At 41.4% G+C, this 16,509-nt stretch overlaps 1 protein-coding gene across 21 annotated transcripts in view; it reads left to right on the top strand.

Moving 5' to 3' along the window:
- The window catches only part of PRR14L (proline rich 14 like), a 66,174-nt gene that overhangs the window by 42,165 nt on the left and 7,500 nt on the right, over positions 1–16,509 (top strand). For 13 of the 21 annotated variants that reach the window (XM_084993710.1, XM_084993716.1, XM_084993717.1 and 10 more), the window contains 3 exons: positions 1,109–1,180; positions 2,080–2,251; positions 2,792–2,898. In XM_084993710.1, coding sequence (XP_084849836.1) covers positions 1,109–1,180; positions 2,080–2,251; positions 2,792–2,898 — 351 coding nt within the window. Of the gene's footprint in view, positions 1–923; positions 1,181–2,079; positions 2,252–2,791; positions 2,899–3,005; positions 3,149–16,509 lie in introns of those variants that run through there. The other 8 variants (XR_014825930.1, XR_014825932.1, XR_001300925.3 and 5 more) reach the window with 4 other exon arrangements.

Raw genomic sequence — 16,509 nt, 5'->3', positions numbered from 1 at the left:
GTTAAGAACCTGACTAGCATCCATGAGAAGTCGGATGTGATCCTTGGCCCCACTCAGTGGGTTAAAGTTCCGGTGTTGCTGAAAGCTTCAGTATAGGTCGCAGATGCGGCTCGGATCTGGAGTTGCTGTGATATAGGCTGGCAGCTGCAGCTCCAATTTGACCCCTAGCCCAGGAACTTCCATATGCCACAGGTGTAGCTGTAAAAAGAAAGGAATAAATAAAAAGTTAATCTTTGTTTCCATAGGATTTTCTCATTTGACCCCACTCTGTAATATAGGCTGAACAGTCTATATTTTTGCCTGTTTTTATAGATGAGAAGACTAAGGTTCATGGTCTTTTCTAGTTCAGGTCACTCAGCTTGTTAATGTGTTGGCTGAGCTAGACCCGGAAGGAGGTCTCCTGATTCATTTGGACAGCTCCTTTCCAGTGTTCTAAATTGTACTGGACTTTAGAACAGTCTGAATCATCTGTGTTTTAGCCATTGAACAAATTCTCTAACTTCCCAGAGGAGAGAGACTATATATATGGTCCTCATATACACATCTTATTAATTAAATGTACTGTGATGAAACTGATACAGGTTTTACTTTGAGGGGTATCAAAAGCTCTCCAACAGCACATATTCATATATCTGTGCATGATTAATACCACTGTTTCATCTATAAAAATAAAACCTTACTTATAAAGGAACCAGCCCTATGAACAATTTTCATCTACATGGCCATGTTTGACATGCAACTCAGCTTTAAAGAAAATAAGGTTTCTTAGCAATTTTTTGTAAGGTTATAGAAATTAGCAGGTTTTATTTTAAAGTACTTTTAAGTCTTTAACACATGTTCCACAACTTGGTGAGACAGTATAAGGCTTAAAATCATTCCTGTTCCCCTCCGTTACGTTTACCTCTCTCTTCTTTCCATTTAAGTCAGAATGTAATCTCCTGTCAGCCTGCTTCCCCTTCCAGTGGAGGGCACGTAAATGTGATTCTCCTGACTGGGAGAGAGGGAAGGCACTTCTCATCTTCCTCAGGCTCTGGTTGACCATCATGTGCCAAACTCACCCTGCTGTACCTCCCTGACCTGCTGCCCTTGTGCTTTTGCTCTACCTCAGCCACACCATGTTACCGTACGTGCCTCTTCCGGGCCTGGAAGCTGCTTACAGCACCGGCAGCAGTCACATGAGGTGAGCCTCCAATAGCACCTGGCACATGAGGGGGTGTGTGTGTGTGTGTGTGTGTTGGCGTATGGAAGGGAAGGAGGGAGGAGAGTGCACTAGCAGCTAGTGTGGGTCAGGTAAGGTGTGATTCTGACCTGTTGTTCTCCTAAACCTGATTTGCATCTCTCAGATGAACAATCTGAGCTCAACCTTAAGGCTGTGTAACTAAGTATGTGTAATCAATACCATTTATTGAAAAGAAAGAATCACTAGGCAACTCATACCACAAGTCTCCTCTCATGCTCTTTTTGGTTCTTTTTTTTTTTTTTGTCTTTTTTTTGTTGTTGTTGTTGTTGCTATTTCTTGGGCCGCTCCCGCGGCATATGGAGGTTCCCAGGCTAGGGGTTGAATCGGAGCTGTAGCCACTGGCCTACGCCAGAGCCACAGCAACTCGGGATCCGAGCCGCGTCTGCAACCTACACCACAGCTCACAGCAACGCCGGATCGTTGACCCACTGAGCAAGGGCAGGGACCGAACCCGCAACCTCATGGTTCCTAGTCAAATTCGTTAACCACTGCGCCACGACGGGAACGCCTCTTTTTGGTTCTTTAGCCAATTCCAGTGTCTGGATGGGATTGATCTCATCTGAGCACAGTTTACTAAATGTCCTCTCCCCCCAAAAGACCTGTTCCTTTTTGCTTCTTTCCTTATTCACTGTGTTTTCCTCACTTCATTGTTTCATACCAGGGGCTTGGATTGACCACATTCCTATAGTTTTTGACAGAAGCATGCCCAGAATTGACAAGAGGACAGGTTGACTGGGAGTGTCACTCAACCCTTGTCTGGGTATGAAGACAAAGGTGCCGACTTAGAGAGTGAACCTGTTCCATGTCTTTCTCCTCTGTTCTTCTCTCCATGGTGCTAGGCTAGAGCCTCCATTCCCTGCCTTGGTACCAAAGTCTTGCTTGGTAACAGACCCAGCTGTCAGCCAGCTCCTGCTTTCAGCCTCCGAGTTCCCCGTTCCCGGATTTGATGAGCTGGATGGTGTGACACCATCGTGCCCCCGACCCCAGAGCAGCCCTCCAGAACAGAAAGAGGTAAATGCAAAGTGCCAGGTGGGTCCAGGTGGCAGTTACCCCGCAGATCACATGACAGGGATAGATGGGCCCCTGAGTATCTTCACACCCACTAGCTTCAGGTGAATACTGGAGACGACCAAGATAGGACTTCTGTTTGGCCACTAAAGGATACTCTGCATCTCTTCATTGTGTTCCACACCCTTCTTTTGTGGTGACACGTTTAACAGTGTTTAGAGAATTGGACCACAGAGAGAGTGACGTCACACACTCAAAAATGAGTCAGTGATGAATGGTGTTCTTCAGTTTTGCAGTATCTGCTGTCTTCAACAGTGGCAGACTTTCATATTGATAATCTCACCTCTGAACTGTACGTACAACAGCATAAAGGGGGCAGTGGCTGAAAACAGTGAGTGGAGTAGGAGAGAGCTTTGTCATAAAATACTTATTGAAGTCATCTAGAAACTGAGGAAGCAGTGTCTTCAGTGTTAGGAAAAGGGACTTTGTATATTTAAATTGCCTTACAACATGACCATCTGTCTTCTTACTACTTAAAAATAGGCTGAGCCAGAGAAGAGGCCAAAGAAAGTCTCACAGATTCGCATCCGGAAAACTATACCCAAGCCAGACCCTAACCTTACCCCCATGGGCCTTCCTCGACCCAAAAGGTGAGTGCTTTCTCTAACACACATGGGTGCACTTTTTTGGAAATTGTCTGGCAAATACAGTGACCTTTTGAATGATCATATACTCTGAGCTTTTGTTACACTTGTAGGAATTTATCCAAAAGAGTTCGTTGGTACTGTGGCCAGAGATTTATGTGCAGTGATATTTGAATGCCTTCTTGATCACCGTTACTGAGCTCTCTGTGCCAGATGCTGCCCCTTCGTGTCCATAATCCCAGTGGTGCTTGCAGGTAGGCACTGTCGTCGTCTCCAAGGCTCCGGGGCTAAGAAACCTGTGTTTGTCCATAGCATCTGTCAAGGCACAGGTTTAACCCAATCCCACGGCCCAGGCTCACAATTCTGTGGACAAAACTGGGAAGGGACCCAAATGTCATGAGGGAAAGAAGTTTATTTTATATTTAAGAAAATGCTTTTTCCATGTTACAGTCTATCTATTATAGCCTTTAAAAATTTGGATTCCGAAGATTTTTTTCATGACAGAGCTGATTGCTAATTTTGTATTGGGCATGATTCCAAATTGTGGATTTGGCAGGATTCCAGCTTTGGAATGATATATATTACAGACACTATGGAAATGTAAAGACTTTTAAGAAGAGTTATGTTTTCTTGTGGCAAAAACAATTCATTTCTCAACAGCAAATGGAAGCCCTTGCCCCTTAGGTAACCCAAGGTAAGTTATTTAACCTTCCTGGGCTTCAAGGACTTACTGGTAAAATGCGAATAAGAATCCCTAACACTTCAGATTGCTGTATAGTCCAGTTGAGGAAAAAATGCACTGTATTTACTTTATTGCTTCACACAACACAAATGCAATCAGTAGTTAACTATGATTGATGTTCCATTTTCCCCATGTGGTTCTTATCTTAACATGTTGTATTTTTACTCTGTTTTTCTTTTATGGATCATCCTACCATGTCTTTTCAAGAGAAATTTTTTTTTTTTAATTTTTTTTTATTTTATTTATTTATTTTGTCTTTTGTCTTTTGTTGTTGTTGAGGTTGCTATTTCCTGGGCCGCTCCCGCGGCATATGGAGGTTCCCAGGCTAGGGGTCCAATCGGAGCTGTAGCCACTGGCCTACGCCAGAGCCACAGCAACGCGGGATCTGAGCCGCGTCTGCAACCTACACCACAGCTCACGGCAATGCCGGATCGTTGACCCACTGAGCAAGGGCAGGGACCGAACCCGCAACCTCATGGTTCCTAGTCAGATTCGTTAACCACTGCGCCACGACGGGAACTCCTCAAGAGAAATTTTAAAAGCATTTCAGGGAGTTCCCATCGTGGCTCAATGGCTAACAAATCTGACTAGGAACCATGAGGTTGCGGGTTCGGTCCCTGGCCTTGCTCAGTAGGTTAAGGATCCGGCATTGCCATGAGCTGTGGTATAGGCTGAAGACGTGGCTCGGATCCTGTATTGTGTGGCTCTGGTGAAGGCCAGTAGCTACAGCTCTGATTAGACCCTAGCCTGGGAACCTCCATATGCCTTGGGTGCGGCCCTAAAAAGACCAAAAAAAAAAAGCATTTCAGATAAACTGGGTTAAATAAGTGCTTATTACTAGAATGAAATAGGGTTCAGAATCAATGTATTCTATCTTGAATTTGTACATAGACATAAGTTCTAGAAAACCTTATTTATAAAGATAAGTAGGTGGAAGTGGAGAGAATTTTTGTGTAGCAATAACATTCAGTCCTTTCAACTTCTTTCAAGTCATGCCCCCCAAAAAATCACAGATTGATCTATTGTCAAGCTGCGTTTAATGGTTTTTTTTTTTTTTTTTTTTTTTGAAAGCAAAGAATTGAAAAGTGCTGACTCACTTGGGTTCTGTTGCCTGGGTATTATTGGAAGCAGGCAGTGTCTTAGTGTGGGAGGTGCACCAAGAGGATCTGATCAGCATCAGATACCTAACGAATTATGTGTTACTCTTTCACTTAGAGGCATTTTATTTAATCCTGTATGATGAAAGTGGCTGAAAAAGTAAGACATTCATTAAATCTTTGCCTAAGACATTTTGGTAAAATGCATTTTATTACTTAAATATACTTTTGTACAAAAACCTTGAAGGTGCTGATTTGTGCATCAAATGTATGGAAAATTTTTGACATACAGCTTAATTAGCAAAGGCAGTTTTTATTATTATTCAAGCCCATCAGCCAAATCATTCTTAACTTCCTGACTTTTCAGTTTCCCACTTAACATACAGTCATCTCAGTATCCTTGGGAAACTGGTTCCAGGAGGCCCTACAGAGGCTCAGATCTCTCTTTTTTTGTAAGATTTTTATTTTTCCTATTATAGTTGATTCACAGTGTTCTGCCCATTTCTGCTATAAAGTGACCCAGTCATCTATATATATTATCATTCTTTTTCTCACATTATCCTCCATCATGTTCTATCACAAGTGATTAGATACAGTTCCCTGTGTTGTGCAGCAGGTTCTCATTGGCTTATCCACTCCAGATGGAATAGTTTGCATCTACTAACCCCAAACTCCCAGTCAGTCCCTCTCCCTCCCCCTCAGCAAACATAAGTCTGTTCTCCAAAACAAGGAGTTTGTTTCTTTTCTATAGATAGGTTCATTTGTGCCATTTATTAGATTCCAAATATAATAAGTGACATCATATGGGTATTTGTTTTTTCCTTTCTGACTTACTTCACTTAGTATGAGAGTCTCTAGTTCCATTCATGTTGTTGCAAATGGCATTATTTTGTTCTTTTTTACGGCAGAGTAGTATTCCATTGTGTATAATATTACCACATCTTCTTGATCCATTCATCTGTCAAAGGACATTTAGGTTATTTCCATGTCTTAGCTATTGTGAATAGTGCTGCAATGAACATAGGCATGCATGTATCTTTTTCAACAAAGGTTTTGTCTGGATATTGGAGCAGGAGTGGGATTGCTAGGTCATATGGTAGTTCTCCATTTAGTTTTCTGAGGTACCTCCATACTGTTTTCCATAGTGGTTGTACCAGTTGACATTCCCACCACCAGTGAAGGAGGGTACTCTTTTCTCCACACCCTTTCCAGCATTTGTTATTTGTTGACTTATTAATGATGGCCATTCTGACTGGTGTGAGGTGGTACCTCATGGTAGTTTTGATTTGCATTCTCTAATAATCAGTGATGTTGAGCATTTTTACATGTGCTTGTTGGCCACCTGTATATCTTCTTTAGAGAAATGTTTACTCAGGTCTTTTGCCCATTTTTCCATTGGGTTGTTGGCTTTTTTGCTGTTGAGTTGTATAAGTTGTTTGTGTATTTTGGAGATTAAGCCCTTGTCACTTGCATCATTTGAAATTATTTTCTCCCATTCTGTATGTTGTCTTTTTATTTTTCAAGATTTCCTTTGCTGTGCAAAAGCTTGCCAGTTTGATTAGGTCTCATTGGTTTATTTTTGTTTTTATTTCTGTTGCCTTGGGAGACTGACCTAAGAACACATTTGTGTGGTTGATGTCAGAGAATGTTTTGCCTATGTTCTTTTCTAGGAGTTTTATGGTGTCTTGTCTTATGTTTAAGTCTTTAAGCTGTTTTCGAGTTTATTTTTGTGTGTGCTGTGAGGGTGTGTTCTAGTTTCATTGATTTACATACAGCTGTCCAGTTCTGCCAGCACCATTTGCTGAAGAGACTGTCTTTTTCCCATCTTATATTCTTGTCTCCTTTGTTGAAGATTAATTGACCTAGGTGTCTGGGTTTATTTCTGGGTTCTCTATTCTGTTCCATTGGTCTGTATGTCTGTTTTTGAACCAGTACCATACCGTCTTTTTTTTTTTTTGTCTTTTTGCTATTTCTTGGGCCGCTCCCGCGGCATATGGAGGTTCCCAGGCTAGGGGTCTAATCAGAGCTGTAGCCGCCAGCCTACGCTAGAGCCACAGCAACGGGGGATCCGGGCCGCATCTGCAACCTACACTACAGCTCACAGCAACGCCAGATCGTTAACCCACTGAGCAAGGGCAGGGACCGAACCTGCCCTTGCTCAGTGGTTCCTAGTCGGATTCGTTAACCACTGCGCCACGACAAGAACTCCCATACTGTCTTGATTACTGTAGGTAGCTTCGTAATATTGTCTGAAGTCTGGAAGAGTTATGCCTCCTGCTTGGTTTTGGTTCCTCAGAATTGCTTTGGCAATTCTGGGTCTTTTGTGGTTCCATATAAATTTTTGGATTATTTCTTCTAATTTTGTGAAAAATGTCATGGGAAATATGATAAGGATTGCATTGAATCTGTAGGTTGCTTTGGGTAGTATGGCCATTTTAACAATATTAATTCTTCCAATTCTGAAGCATGGAATATCTTTGAATTCTTTGAATCCTCTTTAATTTCCTGGATTAATGTTTTATAGTTCTCAGCATATAAATCTTTCAAGTCAGCTTTATTCCTAGGTATTTAATTTTGTGAGGTACAATCTTTAAAGTTACTGTTTTTCTGTTTGTTTGTTTTGTTCTTTGTCTTTTTGCCTTTTCTAGGGCTGCACCCACAGCATATGTAGGTTCCCAGGCTGGGGGTCTAATCAGAGTTGTAGCTCCCAACCTTCACCAGAGCCACAGCAAGGCGGGATCTGAGCCATGTCTGCAACCTACGCCACAGCTCACGGCAATGCCAGATCCTTGACCCACTGAGCAAGGCCAGGGATCGAATCCGCAACCTCATGATTCCTAGTCGGATTCGTTAGCCACTGAGCCAAGATGGGAACTCCTAAAAGGTACTGTATTTTTATATTCCTTTTCTATTATTTCATTGTTAGTGTACAGAAATGCAACCAATTTCTGAATGTTAATCTTATATCCTGCTACTTTGCTGAATTCGTTGATCAGTTTGAGTAGTTTTTGTTTGGAGTCCTTACAGTTTTCTGTATATTGTATCATGTCACCTGCATAGAGTGATAATTTTACCTCTTCTCTTCTGATTTGGATACCTTTTGTTTCTTTTGTTTGTCTGAGGACTTCCAATACTAGGTTGAATAAAAGTAGTGAGAGTGGGCATTCTGGTCTTGTTCCAGACATTAGCAGGAAGGCATTCAGCTTTTCTCCATTGAGTATTATATTGGCTATGGGTTTGCCATAAATGGCTTTTATTATGTTAAGGTATGTTCCCTCTATAGCCACTTTGTTAAGACTTTTTATCATGAATGGATGTTGGATTTTGTGAAATGCTTTTTCTGAATCTATTGAGATGATCATGTGGTTTTGACTTTTGTTAATGTGGTGTATGATATTGATTGATTTGTGTATTTTGAACCATCCTTGTGAACTTGGGGTGAATCCCACTTGGTTGTGGTGTATGATCTTTTTTACATGCTGCTGGATTTGGTTGGCTAAATTTTTGTTGAGAATTTTTACATCTATATTCATTGAAGATATTGACCTGTAATTTTCTTTTTTGGTAATATCATTGGTTTTGGTATTAGGGTGATGGTGGCTTCATAGAATGCCTTTAGAAGTGTTCCTTCTTCAACCATTTGGAAAAGTTTAAAAAGGATGGGTAGGAGTTCCCATTGTGGTGCAGCGGAAATGAATCCGACTAGGAACCATGTGGTTGCGGGTTTGATCCCTGGCCTCGCTCAGTGGGTTAAGGATCTGGTGTTGCCGTGAGCTTTGGTGTAGGTTGCAGATGCGGCTCAGATCCCATGTTGCTGTGGCTGTGGTGTAGACTGGCAGCTGTAGCTCCAAATAGACCCTTGCCTGGGAACCTCCATATGCCACAGGTGTGGCCCTGAAAAGACAAAAAAACAAAAACAAAAAAACCAAAAAACAAAAATCAAAGAAGGATGGGTATAAGAATTTGCCTGTGAAGGCATTTTGTCCTGGACTTTCGTTTGTAGGGAGTGTTTTTATGACACATTCAATTTCATTTTTAATGATCGGTCTGTTCAGTTGATCTATTTCTTCTTGATTCAGTTTTGGTGGACTATAAGTCTCTGAAAAGTTGTCCATTTCTTCTTGGTTGTCAATTTGTTAGCATACAATTGTTCATAGGATTCTATTATGGCTTTTCATATTTCTGCAGCATCTGTTGAGATTTCTCCTTTTTCCTTTATTTTATTTTATTTTATTTATTTTGCCATTTCTTGGGCCGCTCCTGCAGCATATGGAAGTTCCCAGGCTAGGGGTCGAATCGGAGCTGTAGCCACCAGCCTACGCCAGAGCCACAGCAACTCGGGATCTGAGCTGCGTCTGCAACCCACAGCTCACGGCAACACCAGATCCTTAACCCCCCCGAGCAAGGCCAGGGATCGAACCCTCAACCTCATGGTTCCTAGTTGGATTCGTTAACCACTGAGCCATGACGGGAACTCTCCTTTTTTCCTTATTTTGTTTGAGTTCTTTCTTTCCTCTTCTTGGTGAGTGTGGCCAGTGGTTTGTCAATTTTGTTTACCCTTTCAAAGAACCAGCTCTTGGTTTTATTGATTTTTGAATCTCTATTGTATTGATTTCCTCTCTGATCTTTATGATTTCCTTCCTTCTGCTGACTTTAGGTTTTGTTTGTTCTTCTTTTTCTAATTCCTTTAGGTGGTAGGTTGTCAATTGGAGATTTATCTTCTTTTTTGAGGAAGTCCTGTATCAGTGTGAACTTCCTCTAAGAATTGCTTTGCTTCATCCCATAGATATTGAATGGTTGTGTAATTTAATGTGTTTTATATGTTTAAGGAAATAAAAATGGATTGAAAAGTGTAAATAAAGGGTCAAAAGACTTGAAACTGACCAAGTAGACTTGAAGTATAACCAGATAGAATTCTAAAAGATGTAAAATAGGGTAATCAAAATAAAACCATAATAGATGAATTTAACAGCAGATTAAATAGAGCTAGGTAGAATAAATGGAAATGGAAAACACACCTGAACAAATTTTCATAATGAAGCACAGTAACAGATGCAAAATATGATAGAAAAGGGAGACGAGAGCTATGGATAGAATTTAGAAGATCTCAGGAGTTCCCCTCGTGGCGCAGTGGTTAACGAATCCGACTAGGAACCATGAGGTTGCGGGTTCGGTCCCTGCCCTTGCTCAGTGGGTTAACGATCCAGCGTTGCCGTGAGCTGTGGTGTAGGTTGCAGACGTGGCTCGGATCCCGCGTTGCTGTGGCTCTGGCATAGGCCAGTGGCTACAGCTCCAATTCCACCCTAGTCTGGGGAACCTCCATATGCCACGGGAGCAGCCCTAGAAAAGGCAAAAAGACAAAAAAAAAAAAAAAGAATTTAGCAGATCTCACAGACGTCTAATCTGAGTTCCAGAAAGAAGAACAAGAGAATAGGGAGAAAGGTGGTATTTGGAAAGATAAAGGCCGACAAAAGATACTAACCCCAAGCAGGATCAGTTAAAAGAATTTCATATCTAATTGCATCATAAGAAAACTGCAGAGTTCCAAGGACAAAGCGATAATCTTAAAAGAAAAAAAAAAAAAAAAAAGCCAGGGAACCTTTGGCGTCTATTTTGAAGAAAATATATTGGAGATATTTTGAAGAAAATAGACACCAAAATCTTCAAATTACTAGCGAAACTAATTAAACCAGCAATATATTAAACATCATTGTATATGTGACCAAGCGGGGTTTATCCCAAGAATGCAAGGTTGGTTGAACACAAGAGATTAAGGTGGATACCATACTAATAGAATAAAGGAGGAAGAATATGTGATTCTCATTAGATGCAGAAAAAGCATTTTATAGAATCAAATACCTTTTCATGATAAAAACATTTAAGAATAAGTAAGAACTTCTTAGAGTTCCTGTCATGGCTCAGTGGTTAACAAATCCTACTGGGAACCATGGATTTGCGGGTTTGATCCCTGGCCTTGCTCAATGGGTTAAGGATCCAGCGTGGTGTAGGTTGCAGACATGGCTTGGATCATGGTTGCTGTGGCTCTGGCGTAGACTGGCGATTACAGCTCTAATTAGACCCCTAGCCTGGGAACCTCCATATGCCGCGCGGGAGCAGCCCTAGATAAGTCAAAAAGACCAAAAAAAAAAAAAAAAAGAATAAGTAAGAACTTCTTAAGGGAGTTCCTTTTGTGGCACAGCAGAAATGAATCCAACTACTGTCTATGAGGATGTGGGTTTAATCTCCAACCTGGCTCAGTGGTTCAGGGATCTGGCGTTGCCATGAGCTGTGGTGTAGGTTGCAGACATGGCTTGGGTCCTGTGTTGCTGTGGCTGTGGTGTAGGCTGGCAGCTGTAACTGATTTGACCCCTAGTCTGGGAACCTCCATATGCCACTGGTGCGGCCCTAAAAAGTAAAACAAAACAAAACAAAAAAACTTCCTCAAATGAATAAAAGGCATCTACCAAAAAACCCAAAGCAGAAATCATACACGATAATAAAAGACTAAAAGTTTTCCCCTGAGATTGTGAACAAGGCAAGGGTGTTCACTCTAGTCGTTTCTGTTTAACATTCTACTAGAGGTTCTAGACAGGGCAGTTAAGTGAGAAAATGAAATAGCCCTCAGATTAGAAAAGAGGTAAAACTATTTCTTTAGTATCTTGTATATAGAAAACCCCAAGAATCCACTCTTAGAGCTAGTGAGTGAATTCAGCAAGTATGCAGGATATAAAATCAAGATATAAGAAAAAGGAAGTCAGTTGTATGTATACACTAGCAATGAGCTATTTGAAAATGAAATTAAAAAAACAACTTCCAGAGTTCCCGTTGTGGCATAGTGGAAATGAATCTGACTAGGAACCATGAGGTTGCGGTTCGATCCCTGGCCACCCTTAACTAGCTCTGGGATCCAGCATTGCTGTGGCTGTGGTGTAGGCTGGTAGCTGTAGCTCTGGTTCATCCCCTAGCCTGGGAATCTCCATATGCTGTGGGTGTGGCCCTCAAAAGACAAAAAAACAAAAACAACAACAACAAAAAAAGTATAAACAATTCCCTTTATAGTAGCATCAAAAAAACAGAAAAAAAACCTTGGGATAAATTTAGCAAAAGAAGCATAAGACTTGTTCAGTAAAACCTACAGATTATTGTTGAAAGACATTAAAGACCTGAATAAATAGAAAGACATCTGTTCATAGATTGGTCTACTTAATGCTGTTGAGAGGTCAGTACTACCCAAAGTAATCTTCAGGTTTACTGACATTCTGTTATAAAATGTCAACTACCTTCTTTGCAGAGAGTGACAAGCTGATGTTCAAAGTCATGAAAATTCAAGTGACCTTGAAAGAGGAACATAGTAGAAGATTCACTATACTACATGCATAGTTAAAAATGATTAAGATGCTAAATTTTATGTCTTGCATACTTTACTACAACGAAAAAAAAACATACGAACTTGGTACAAAGCTTTAGTAATCAAGACAGCGTGATAATGGGAGTTCCACTGATGGTACAGGGGCTTAAGGATCTGGCACTGTCACTGCTGTGGCTTGGGTTCGATACCTGGCCTGGGAACTTCCATATGCTGTGGGTGTGGCAAAAAAAAAGTGTGATAATGGCATAAAGAGTGATATATAAACCAACAAAATAGAACTGAGAGTTCAGAGATAAGCCCAGGCATATAAGGTGATTCTCACCAAATGTGCCAAGACCATTCATTCAGTGGGGTAGTCTTTCCAAAAAATGGTGCTGGGACAACTGGATATCAACATGCAGAACTGGATATCTGTGTACAAAAAAATAACTCAGTCAAAGACCAAAGCGTAAGGGCTAAAACTATAAAACACTTAGAAGAAAGCAGAAGTCTAAACCTGCATGACCTTAGATTAGGCAACACCTTCATGGAAATTATACCAAATGCATGAGCAACAAAAGGAAAGAAAAAAAATGTGTTTTTACTTCATCAAAGTGAAAACTTTTGTTCCGTCAGTGGATTATCAAGAAAATGAAGAGATACCCCATTAAGAGAATGTGAAGCCAGGCCACAGAGTGGTAGAAAATAGTTGCAATAGACATACTTGATTAAGGACTGTTATTCAAAATATACGAAGGGCTTTTGGGAGTTCCCATTGTGGCTCAGTGGTAACAAACCCAGCTAGGATTAATGAGGCTACAGGTTTGATCCCTGACCTTGCTCAGTGGGTTAAGGATCCAGCACTGCCCTGAGTTATGGTGCAGGTTGCAGACATGGCTCTGATCCCCCTTTGCTGTCGCCATGGCGTAGGCCAACAGCTGCAGCTCTGATTTGACCCCTAGCTTGGGAACTTCCATATGCCATGGGTGTGGCCCTAAAAAGACAAAAGGAAAAATGCTTTGCATCCAGTGTAATTAGGGAATTGCAAGCTAAAACAATGAGGTGCCACTGTTCACCTACTAGAATGGCCAGAATCCATAACACACTGCACCACATACCAGCGAGGCTATACAGCAATAAGAACTTTGATCCCCTGCTGGTAGGAAAGCAGAATGGTGTGGCCACTGTGGAAAAGACAGTTTTTTCTGTTACAAAGCTAAACATACTCTTACATACAATCCAGCAGTAATGCTCCTTAGTATTTATGCTAGTGATTTGAAAACTTAGACATTTCTCAGAGGAGACACGAATGGCTAAAAGATGATGCAACATCATTAGTCGTTAGGGAACTGCAAATCAAAACCACAGATGGCTCTCACCCACTAGGATGACTGTAATTTTTAAAAAATAAAAATAGCAATTGTTTGCATTGAGGATGATTGAGGATGGATAGACATTGGAACCTTCATACATTGCTTGTGGGAATGTAAAATGATGTAGCCACTGTGGGAAATAGTTTGGCAGTTCTTCAAAATGTTAGAGTTACTGCTCCCAGGTATATATCCAAGGGAAATTGAAAACATGTTCACATGGAATCTTACACAGGAATGTTCATAGCAGCAAAAAGTAGAAACAATCCAAATGTCCATCAGTTATTGAATAGATAGAGGAATGGTTGTATATCCATAGAATATTATATTATTCAGCCATTAAAAGGAGTGAATTCCTGACATGAATGAACCATGTAAACAGTGCACTCAGTGAAAGAAGATAGACTCAAAAGGGCTCATACTGCATGATTCCATGTGTGTTGAATGTCCAGACTTGGCAGAACCATAGAGGCAGAAGGTAGATAAGTAGTTGCCAGGTGCTGGAATTAGGGATGGTGGTGGGGTTTCCTTAAGAATATGCTAAAATCCTTTGAACTATACACTTTAAGAGGGTGAATTTTAGGCCCACTGTTGCCTGCATGCAAGAAGAGCCTGCAGGTGCTCCAGCACAGGACCAGGGGTGTTGTACCTACTGGCCACCAGGCCCTACCACATCTTCCAGGTGCCAGACCTGCCATGGCCAGGCAGATGCAGCAACTTGCTCTGGGGACCACAGGGGCATGGTCCTCACAGGAGACACTGGGGACTGGGGCTTAATCTCTGAGCAAGCCCCTTGGAGCTGCAGGGGTTTTTTCTTTTTTCTTTCTTTCTTTCTTTCTTTTTTTTTTTTTTTGCACCATATGGAAGTTCCTGGGATAGGGGTCGAATCAGAGCTACACCTGAGGCCTTTGCCACAGCCACAGCAACACAGGCTTCTTTACCCATTGAACGAGACCAGGGAATAAACCCATGTCCTCATGGAGACAACGTCAGGTCCTTAACCCACTGAGCCACAATGGGAACTCCAGAGTTGCAGTTTTGTTAGGACAAGAATAGCAGTCTTACTTCTGCATTGTCTCAAGATGCTTCTTACTCCCCCCCCACACACACACTTTTTTTAAGTTTTATTGAATTACAGTTGATTTGCAGTGTTGTTCACTTCATGGCTCAACAGTTAATGAGCCCGACTAGAATCCACAAGGATGGGGGTTCAATCCCTGTCCTCACTCAGTGAGTTAAGGATCTAGTGTTGCCGTGAGCTGTGGTGTAAATTGCAGACATGGCTCAAATCTGGCATTGATGTGGCAGTGGCGTAGGCTGGCAGCTATAGCTCTGATTTGACCCCTAGCTTGGGAATCTCCATATGCTGTGGATGTGGCCCTAAAAAGACCAAAAAAAAAAAAAAAAAAAAGCCCAATAAGCAAAGTAGCTGTCATTTATTGGAAATCACTGTGAAAAATCTTATCCTTGTTATTATTTATGTATGTGTCTATAAGCATCGTCTTTGCTAAATTGAACTAAACTAAATCTCAATTAAAATTTTCAAAAAGGGAGTTCCTGTCATGGTGCAGCAGAAGCAAATCCAGCTAGGAGCCATGAGGTTACGGGTTCAATCCCTACCCTGCTGAGCAGGTTAAGGATCCGGTGTTGTTGTGAGCTTTGGCGTAGGTCGCAGATGGAGCTCAGATCTGACGTTGCTGTGGCTGTGGTATAGGCTGGCAGCTGTAGCTCTGATTCGACCCCTACCTAGCCTGGGAGCCTCCATATGCTGTGGGTGTGGCCCTAAAAAGTTAAAAAAAAAAAATTTTTTTTTTTTTTCAGAAAGTCAAGAAGAAGAAACTAAAACAATACCAAAATGTTAATTGCTATGCTCTACAGTCTCTCCTTTTCTTATCTGAAACAGGTTTAAAGCACAGAAACTTTGCAGTGATTTTTTTTTATGATAAAGTTTTTATGCTCCCTGAAAATAAGTTTCTACTGAAATAAATGTGGTGACCTAAGGATTAAAGCTGTTATCTTTTGCATAGTACCAAAAATTGACAATGAAAAATGAATTGAGTACACGTAAAAACAAGTAATAAGGTGACTTTCATGATATGTGAACCAAGGCTCCTTGAAGACTGGTCTGGGACAGGAGATGTACAAAATGAATGTAGACTTTTTTTTTTTTTTTTTTTTTGGTCTTTTTGCCTTTTCTAGAGCCGCTCCCGCAGCATATGGAAGTTCCTAGGCTAGGGGTCTAATCTGAGCTGTAGCCGCCGGCCTACACCAGAGGCACAGCAAGGCAGGATCCGAGCCGCGTCTGCAACCTACACCACAGCTCACGGCAACACCGGATCCTTAACCCACTGAGCCAAGGCCAGGGACCAAACCCGCAACCTCATGGTTCCTAGTCGGATTCATTAACCACTGCGCCACAATGGGAACTCCCGAATGTAGACTGTCTTATATCAGAAAGTGATGAAGACCTCAAAGCTGGCTAGGGTCATGTCGAAGAGAGGCAGGAACCAATTTGAAGACACCCCTACTGGCCACAGATGAGGCAGTCTGAGCATCAAAGGAATAATAACTGCATAGATTAAAGCACGTCAAATATGTTTTGGTCCAATAGTTCACAATAATGCTTTTTTAAAAATACTACTCACTGGGAGTTCCTTCTGTGGTGCAATATGATCAGTGGCATCTTTGCAGCGCCAGGATGCAGGTTCAATCCCCAGCCCAGCACAGTGGGTTAAAAGATTCAGTATTGCTGCAAGTGCAGCTTAGATCTGATCCCTGACCCAGGAACTCCATACACCACAGGGGACCAAAAAAGAAAAAATAAACAACTCACTGGCTATGTTTAGACAATACTGGGGAAACGGTTCATTGCTTTGGAAACTGGTAAATAAAGGAAAAGAACCAAGCATACAATCTGTTTTTTCCAATGCTAACTGTATTTCAGGGTTACTAAGTCATGGACAAGCATGAAATTTCTTTAGGTAGAAGAATTCTATCAAAAGAATGGTAGATTGTCACCATTTACAGCCCTAAAGAACTAATATTTATATTCTATGTTTA

The sequence above is a fragment of the Sus scrofa genome, chromosome 14 (genome assembly GCF_054392235.1).
Source record: "Sus scrofa isolate SSC_HxYL_T2T_F1_AM1 chromosome 14, Sscrofa_HxYL_maternal_Yorkshire_Landrace_v2.0, whole genome shotgun sequence".
Lineage (NCBI taxonomy): Eukaryota > Metazoa > Chordata > Mammalia > Artiodactyla > Suidae > Sus > Sus scrofa.
The sequence above is the reverse complement of the archived record's forward strand: the minus strand, read 5'-3'. Positions and strand labels throughout refer to the sequence as shown.